The sequence below is a fragment of the Leuciscus leuciscus genome, assembly GCF_965113295.1.
Source record: "Leuciscus leuciscus genome assembly, chromosome: 20".
NCBI classification, from domain to species: domain Eukaryota; kingdom Metazoa; phylum Chordata; class Actinopteri; order Cypriniformes; family Leuciscidae; genus Leuciscus; species Leuciscus leuciscus.
The window spans coordinates 24,012,426-24,021,958 of NC_138744.1; the positions used below are offsets into that span (position 1 = coordinate 24,012,426).

General features: G+C 38.6%; 1 protein-coding gene across 5 annotated transcripts in view; it reads left to right on the plus strand.

Moving 5' to 3' along the window:
* The window catches only part of trak1a (trafficking protein, kinesin binding 1a), a 57,296-nt gene extending 47,763 nt beyond the window's left edge, over nucleotides 1–9,533 (plus strand). For 4 of the 5 annotated variants that reach the window (XM_082150282.1, XM_082150279.1, XM_082150281.1 and 1 more), the window contains 3 exons: nucleotides 1,462–1,797; nucleotides 3,678–3,780; nucleotides 6,969–9,533. In XM_082150282.1, coding sequence (XP_082006408.1) covers nucleotides 1,462–1,797; nucleotides 3,678–3,780; nucleotides 6,969–7,719 — 1,190 coding nt within the window. In that variant the 3' untranslated portion in view covers nucleotides 7,720–9,533. Of the gene's footprint in view, nucleotides 1–1,461; nucleotides 1,798–3,677; nucleotides 3,781–5,583; nucleotides 5,673–6,968 lie in introns of all 5 variants that reach the window. The other variant, XM_082150283.1, reaches the window with a different exon arrangement.

Consider the following 9,533-nt stretch of genomic DNA (forward strand, 5'->3'; position numbering starts at 1 on the left):
TGCTTCATAGACTGTAAAAAATAGATTTGCTCCCGTTTGTAAATGCAGTTGTCACTCCTGAGCCAGCGTGTCAAGGCCTTAGACACATCCCACTTACCATTATATAGAGAGAGTGAATACTGAGTCAGCAAACTGAAAAACTACCCACAATGCACTTTATGGTACATATTTTAAGAGACACATTTTAAATTGGTGTTGCTCGTTTACAAAGAAAGCCAAAAACAAAGTTGATTGTATATCTTTCCCTTCTCGTTTTCTGTGGATCTTTTCAGTTTTATGCCAACAAAGAGGGGATTGAATTCATTTAGTTGTATATAACAGATCTACAGCTGATTGTAGTTTGTCATGTTATTTAAACTTAATCACAGCATGATTACAGCTACTGTGGTGATCTTATAATGACATCTCTAGCGCCCCCTGCTGGTTATAGATAATAGAGCTAAGCCGTCTGACATTGCCTGCCCAAAAGTAAAGCTTAGGAATTACAGAAAACTCTAAAGCATTTTCTTGAGTGATTCCTCTGATTTGCTTAACATATTTAAACATGTTTCAAAGGTACTAACAAGCAAACTGACAGATTAGCTCCTGAGGAATATTATTTGACTTGAGCCCCTGTTTTCCCCATTGTGTTCACCATTGTTTACCCCTACTGTCTCTTGTCAGTTTTCAGTTTGGATGTTTGAATTCCTTTTCTTACCTTTTTGTCTTTTAATGTGTTTATACCTTTCCAATAAACACAACTTTAATTTCCCCCTCCTTCTTTTTCTCTTTCTTTTCTTGCTTTAGGCTGTCCATAGTTAGCATGTCATGAAATGTAGCTCTGTGTAAACCTTAAGAGCTGTTTTACAGGACACATATTAAATTGAGTAAAGAAATAGCATATGTAGTGTAACTTAATACGAGTAACTATAATCAGAAAGTAATTAAAATTACTCAACAATTAAAACTTATGAAAGAATATATAACTGTGATCACGACTGCTGTTAAATATACAGTATATCTCCACATCTGGTTGCCTCTACAATATATCCATTTTAAAATGTATTGGAACACAGACAAATTCTACATAAAAATGAACAGATTAGTTCTCAGCATTGAAACCAATTGGGTTTCACACTTGGTATCACAGAGGTTTGCTTAAAACTTTCTTGGACTTGCCATTTAATCAGCTTATTTATATATGACACATGCTCAATGATCATCCAATTTTACTTTCTTATTTCGTTATGCATTCCTGAGGCAAGCAATCTCATGCTGCCTCTTGTCTCTTGGACTACAATGGATGCTAATTTTAAATCAATCAGACCGATCTGAAATTATTGTCCAATCGCTCTTATGTATCTCATGTCACACTTCATGAATGTCACCTTGCGTTCATGATCTCAATATATATTTTGTGTGTTATGTGGCATTTGTTGTAATTAGTCTCTGATCTGTGCTCTTGTTTCCTCCGTTCCTCAGGTTCGGCCACTCTGCACGCATGGCAGCAGCTCGCGCAGCCACACCTGGGCGGCATCCTGGACACACGGCCCGGCGTCGTGACCAAGGGCTTCCGAACGCTGGAGCTGGACCTGGAGGAGGTGTACCAATTCACCGACCTGGAGGAAGATGAGTCAGGACAGCATTCCCAATCCGCCGTCTCTACCTCTTGCCTGGGCTCTATGCCTTGCTCGCCTGCTTTGCGACGACCTCGTGCCAACAATCCTGACAACCAAGAAGAGCTGCTCAGAGAAAATGGAGGGACCCCTGGAGTGGGGCAAGACCGAATGGAGGCTGGAGAGGAAGAGGTCTCATCTGGTGAGGGACACTCATAACCTCACTAACCCTCCGGACAGGCTTAGGGGGGTGGGATCAAAAAGATCTCTATAAAACAGACCGAAGCCCCAGTGGAGTACCCATAAGCCCCAGTTGTATTTTGCCTGTGAGGGTCTATAGGATGAGCTGGTTCTCTCCACACACCCACTGCACACCAACCACTACCTCACCCATGAAGACAGCTGCCATGTTCTTTTGAGTATAGTCAATTTTTTAAAACATTTTACTATCGTTCTGCCTGTCATCTCTCTTGATCCTTGCGCTGAAAAATGAGAAATCAGTCTATGGAAACTCTGGAATACTTCAAGTATTAGTTGAAATACTTTAAATATTAAAGTATCTATGATAAATAATAAAGTACCACCAGCAGTACCAAATTTCTTTATCACCTGCATGCCAGGGGTTACCTTTCTGTGTGGGTCATATTTACCCCTAATTCAAAAGTGAAAACATTTTAGAACCTTTTTTTATTATTGTGACATTTGATTACTATTAAAATATCCCTACCCCCATTATTATTACTGTAATGTAATAATAATAATAGTATTAATAGTAATGTCAATATTTAAGTTTGAAATGCTCATTGTTCAAAGAGTGATTCTCATTAGATTCTCATCCTGTCTAGACACTATTATAATTATTATTATCAGTAGTATTAGTGCTGTCAAATTGACTTATCGTGATTAATCGCATCTAACATAGAAGTTTGTAAATATGTGTATGTGTAATATATACATATATATTTTTTATATATATATATATATATATATATATGCAAACTTTTTGTAATAGATTTGACAGCCCTAATTATTAAAATTAATAAAAAAGAATAGGTCTACTTCTGAATATGAGTCTAATAATAAGTGATAAGTGTGTGCTTCTAGACTTGATTCTCATTTTCAGCACTCGTTAAATTTCCAGTATCTTAAAAACTCTTCTCAGCTAAATCTCTTTTCTAACCTGCATTACCAGAACGCTGTGTCAAAGTTGAATGCCTGGTGTTGGGCAAACAACATTTATTTATTCACTCTCTCCACACACACACACACATGCAAGTCCACTTGTCCCCTAGTAAACCTGTATGTGAGATTTAGGCAGGCGTCCAGCCCGAGGGCACAGAGTGTGATGTTTAATACTTAACTGCAGAACACATACACATGCCTTTAGCACACATCACACAGTCCCAACAGGAGCCCCAGCATGTAACATCCAGCTAGAGTTCTGAGTGTCTTTTAAAGGATAATGTTACAGAGTTCTATTAAAAACGGGGAGGTGTGAGTCGCAGTCATGTGAGTGAACAGACTCTGGACACTGGACAGAGGTCACATTGACACCACATGTAGCTACACAAACACACTCCACATGCTTTCAGAGTCAAGCTTGTCAGACGCACACACACATACGTCCCAGTTTATCTGGATAATTATACACTGTGCTCACATACATACATGCTGTGCATATTGGTTTTGTTTTGTTTTGTTTTGTGATTTAGTTTTGTTTTTGTTTTTTTATTTAGGGTGAACTTTCCCTTTAATGACAATTAATGTTTCTTTCTGCAGAGAATCATTGAAACATAATGCCAGCTGATAATAATGGACTTCACCATTTGATTGTTCCTCTTTCCCACTTTTCTCTCCTGCTGTGTGAATCTATTTAAAACTGCATCAGGATGAATCATACCACCACAAACTGATGATTTGTAAGAAAATTTAACAAATCAAATTCTGCTGTCACATTTTTGCAGTATACCACATTAGATTGCGTTAGGTCTCCTCAGATCCTGAAGCAGTTTTAATTCCATCTCTGTGTTTGTTTGTGGTGTTGTGTACTGATGTTTGTCTCTCCTCTCTTGCTCTCCCCAGTGCATTTTCCTGGTAAATGTATGTCAAACACCAGCTCCACGTACACCTTCACCACCTGCAGGATTCTGCACCCTTCAGATGAACTCACCAGAGTCACAGCCAGGTAAATATAGTGTGGTCTTTTCATAATACCCTCCTAGCAACTATTGGTTCATAGATAATATCAGACACTTTTAACAAATACACTGCCATAAATATGTGCAAAATTTTTACCTTTTGGGTTACAACAGCGTGTCACTGGGCAGTACCCTTAATGTGCCCCTATTATGCTATTTTAAAGGTTCCTGATTTTGTTTTGGAGGTCTCCTACAATAGGTGTACATGCATCCAATTTTCTCATAATATACATTCCACATCACCTCAGTTCCTCAAAGAGTCTGAAAACGGTTCGTTTGAGGATCCAGTCTCTCTAAACCCCTCCTTTCCGTGAGCCTACTCTGCTCTGATTGGTCAGATGGCCCAGCCTGTTGTAATTGGTCGACCGCTTGCAGCGCGTGTCGAAGCGTCTATTACCATAATTGAATTTCAGCTCCAGAGATTCCTTAGCACTTTTATACACAATAGGGGTTGAACGATTTCAGATTTTTTTAAGTCAACATTTATGTGAAGTTAAAAATCGACTAGTCATTGTGTACAATCACACTGGTGCGATCAGTCTAGGCTGGTCCCTGGAGCGTACGATCACACCGGTGTGATTAGAACGGTCAGTGCATCATGTGATTGGCTGGCGCTTAGCCGGAGACGGACGCTCTATTCAACTATTCTGTGTTTTCAACTACATAAGGTTTAATTTAGGTTTCAGACATTTAAATACACAAAAGTACTTGCAAAACAATACATTTATAGTTTGTAAAATATACACTGATGTATATGGAAGCGGTAATAATAACAATACATTTAATTATAAATTTACACTGTTTTATTCATATCAGATGCACATTGTGTAGGTAACTATAACGTTTACTCTGTTCTTCTTCCACTTCACCGGCCACTTACTTTTATGTATTTCGGAAGTGGATGAATTTGCGTGTTGTAAAGCCGACAGATCCGATTCTCTGAACTGCGGCGCAAACGTAGGTTTTACTGTATCAATTCCAGCCCGAGTCCTCATCCTTTGGAATTGCATTCAAAGTGGATTCGCAGCACTGAAATTCTCGACATGTCGACAACACAAACCAAACTCTTCCAGGTCTCATTTAAAACTACAGTGTTTGAGTGTCAAAGTAGATGTTGTTCACGAGCATCCAATGAAGACCATAGGCTGCCATTATGCAAATTTGTTACAAACCTATGTAGGAATGTAACAGGAAGTGAGACTGGATTTGCTGATGTTTCGGCAGTTCAGATTCGATTTTTTGTTTTAGGAGACAAAAACTTTATTTGTCGTACACTTTGATCTTTAAAACCTTTTACATGTTGTTGTTAATTTTAACCTTTAATATTATAGTAATGTACCAACTGACAGGATTCCCTGTATAGTTTACAGCTTTAGTGGGTTTTTTTTGTTTAGTTTTTTTTACATGACAAAAAATTGTCATGTACTGTACCTGATATACATACACAAATGAATCGATGTGGGATCAAACCAGTTGGGGATAATAATCGAATCAAATCAATCACTTGTGAATCGAATTCGGATCAAATCAAATCTAATTGTGAAATTTGTGTCAATACCCACCCCTAATTGCAACTCTTTTAATAAAATTTGGGACTTGTGTCAATTAAGTTTAAATTTGTTGAAATCATTCAGGTTTTCCATAAAAGATTCAGTATAAATCCAGCATACAAAATCTTCAACAGTGTAACCTGCAATCTGTATTGAGGGTGCCAGAGAAAAGGCACCTGACAAATAGCTTGTCTCTATAGCAGCCATACTGTACAGCTGTGTGATTGGCTTCTACTGCAGGTCATATGACGAGGATGATGAGGCGGCTCTCTTTCATGTTGTTCTGGTGACGGGCTTAGAGCACACTCACTGAGCAGCACCCCCTGGGGGTGAGGATGAATAGCATGACCTGCCTAGTCCTAATTAAAACTTATGTCATGGGAGTATGCTGTTCTCTAACCAAACACAAACCAATCTAATGTCCTAAACTGACCTATAGAATGTTTCTCAACTAACACCTGAACCTTTTTTGTGGGAGACTAAATGCAGTATGACGTGACCGATAATACAGACTGTGTATAAATCTATGGTTGTATCTATGTGTGTGTGTGTACTGTAAATCAATGGTAAAGTACAGAGTGCATGAGAGGACAAAATGTTAACTTGATGTTAATCTATAATCAAAAGAATTAGCCTTCAAAATTATAATGTCTGAATGCCATTGCATTAGATATTAAAATAAATCAATGGCGTTCCTGTAGCTCAAAGAGTAGAACAAGGTGCTATTAAAGGGATAGTTCACCCAAAAATGAAAATTCTGTCATCATTTACTCACCCTCAAGTTGTTTCAAACCTGTATGAATTTCTTTAAAATACTATGGAAGTCAATGGGGTCCATCAACTGTTTGGTTACCGACATTTTTCAAAATATCTTCTTTTGTGTTCAGCAGAAAAAAGAAATTCATACAGGTTTGAAACAACTTGAGGGTGAGTAAATGATGACAGAATTTTCATTTTTGGGTGAACTATCCCTTTAATGCCAAGTTCATGGGTTCCATTTTCAGGGAATGCAAGAACTGATAAAAATGTATACTTTGGAAGTAATGCAAGTTGCTTTGGATAAGTTGCTTTCTGAAACAAGGCATAATTTATTTGAAGATGCCAATTGGTTTAATATTATTGTAAAGTCCTTTTATGCACTGAAATTCATATTGGGGCTGCATAATTATTTAAAATAAAACTCAAATCGTGATATGGCTTCGTGCAAAAATCAAACCGCAAAGACCACAATTTAATCAAGTAAATGTATGCACTGCATGTTTCAAAGTGAAGCACGACATGGTGTTCTTACACATGAGCTGCTCGGCTCGATTCGTAGGAAATTCTGCTTTAATGAAATCCTGCCTAAATCATGCAGCCTTAATTAATTTAGTATTGTGGCTTTTAGTTTTGGGGCCACATTACTGTATTCTATACAAAAGAAAATCTAAACTCTCACAATCCAAAACGTATATGTCCCAGTTATGTTGCAAACACTAACCAATTTTTTCTTGTGAGTAAAATGTTCCTGAATTGGTTTGAATATTTCAGTTTGATTAATCGTGTTCACAGAGTTACCATTGCATGGTTTGGCTTGTGGCTTATATAGCCAGATAATGCAAACTAACCGAGTGTTTCTTTCTCAGTCTTGTGTCTGGTCCATCACTGACTACCTGCGTGATGTCCAGCAGCAGTCTGCGCTCAACCCCTGTGTCCACCCCCTGCACGCCTCGTCGCCTCAGCCTGGCGGAGAGTTTCACCAACCTCCGCGACTCAACCAAGACCACCAGTACTTCTTTGGGCCTTGTGCGCCTCCTGCAGGAGAGAGGTATATCTGCTGCTGTCTATAACCCTCTCAGTTGGGACCGGGCGGATCGAGCCCCTCCACCAGACCCCTACTCATCACACACTGCCCACCCCTTACACACCTGTCCAGACACGCTCCCTTCCACCCCTCCAAACTCCCCCAGCAAGTCCAAACCCACCAGACCTGTGCTCCCTGTGGACTACAGCCCCTCAGACCCCCCCTACGAAACCTTCCTGGCTTCACGGCCAGCCAGCTCGATTCTAAAGGAAGTGCGGGAGGCGGACGAAAGGGCTCAAACAGATACGCAGTGTCAGACTGAAGTCAGTGTGCAGAACCTGAGACTTGTGGACAAGGTTAAGAAGTTTAGCCTGGCTCCTAGAACATTGGCCCCAGGACCGCCATTCGGAGCCCACGCTGTTGTGACCTCCCCTATCGGGGGACTACCAGTGCTGAACTCAGGGATGAGAAGAAACCGCAGTTACCCAGCTATGGTTGGGGCTAGTATGGCTATGAAGGGCGCAGGGCCTCCCAGTGAGGACCTGCTATTGGCCCATGGACCGCCAAGACAAACTAGCCTCAATGAAAAGTGAATGTTGCCTCTCTGTCGTCCCCTTTTGCCTTTTATTTGTTTAAATTTGCATTGATACATTATATCATCCTTGCGACAACTCGAGTGCCTGTTATTAAGATGATATTTGTATAGATTATTTTGTTATAACAGTTGATATAACAAACTCTTTTTTGTCTACTTCTCTCCGTCTGACCAACATATACAATACAATTCATTCAGCATTGTCACATAGCTTGGCATATTCCAAGCTTTTGTCGTCGTGTGACAATTTGCAATTTGCTGGCTGTGAGAAAATGTAGCATACAAACAGAGCAGAAAAATCATGCCCCAAAATGATTTCCAGTTTGAATTTAAAAACTACTCTATTATTATTTTTTATTTATTTATTTTTTTTCTGAATCTGGTCTTCCCTTGTGACATTTCAAGATTTGTTAGTTTTGTGATGCTAGCAAGAGCACTGATAGCACCTTAATGCTAATGGTAACCCAGACATTGGTGATCAATGAAGTATTGTAATTTCTTATTTCTTATTTGGTCTGATTTGGCACTTTTTAATGGCCATGACATACAGCTTTTTATCAAGCCCCTATAGTGTGCCGAAAATCTGCTTTTACCAAGTACAAATACCTTCACAGAAGCCTTTCCATCTATTCCAGGCAATTAAATAACTACAGCGTAATGTTCATTGTCTAAAATGGCTTATTAATGCATAATATTATAGTAATTACAGTGTAATAACACAGTTCAGTAATACGACTCTTGGTAGAGGGCGCTGTTGGCATGAATTGGTGATAATTTGCACATTAGCACAAACTCTCTGCTTTATACATCCTCAAGAGTTGACTGACTGAAATACTTCAGAGAGAAACCGAGACCACAGGGCTGTGAAGGGGCTGCATAAAGAAATTGCAGCAGGTTCAAACTTGAAACACAATCATGTTCATGTTGTCATCTTTTAATGTCCTTTTGTTGAAGACCAATATTATTTATAAGTGTATGTGTATGGATGTACATGGCGTGTGGAATTACAGTATCGAAGACTTGATGGGAAAATTGCACAAAACATTTCATTGGTCAAAAGGATGTCATGTTAAACCGAAGAAAAAAAATACTGTACATCTGCTGTGGTTTTGGAACCTACTGACTAATATGTGTCGTATGTAAAGCAAGTGAAGTATGTATTGTGAGCTTTAAAGATTTCAAGGGTGCAATAGGAAGTCATTCATAGTGCCTGATTTTTTTTTTTTTTTTTTTTTTTTTTTTTTTTGACAGACTGAATCATAATGGCTTCACCTGCCACAGTATGCACTGGCATAAATACTGTAACTATGTGTGATGTATTGATTTAACAGTTGTTTTTACCTGACAATGCAGATTTTTGAAAGATATATTATATTTGATGCATTGTCGAGGATGCATATACAGTTGAAAGTGCATGAGTCGGTCTAAAGAAAAGGTATTTTTCTTTTAGTTCGGGCAAATCAAATTTGTTAGGTGAAAATGTGTGCGTATTTGTGTGTGCGCATTTAATCATAGCATGACCTTTGTTGAATGTGTTTCAGAGGTATCTGCCATGACTGATCATTGATTTCAATGGTGTTTATTTCATTAGAAAGGATATTTTATTTGTATATTGTAAATGGTAAATATGCAAAGAATTTAAACATGCTAACTTTTTATATATAAAAAAGCCACAAAAAAAACTAAACTTGAAGGGGAAAAAAAATGGAAAATGGAAAAGCAATGACAACTTGACACTGGTGAAAAGTGGAGTTTTTGTTCATGAATTTTAGAAGCTCCCTTTTGCAGGAACAATAAAACCAGTTGCGATAA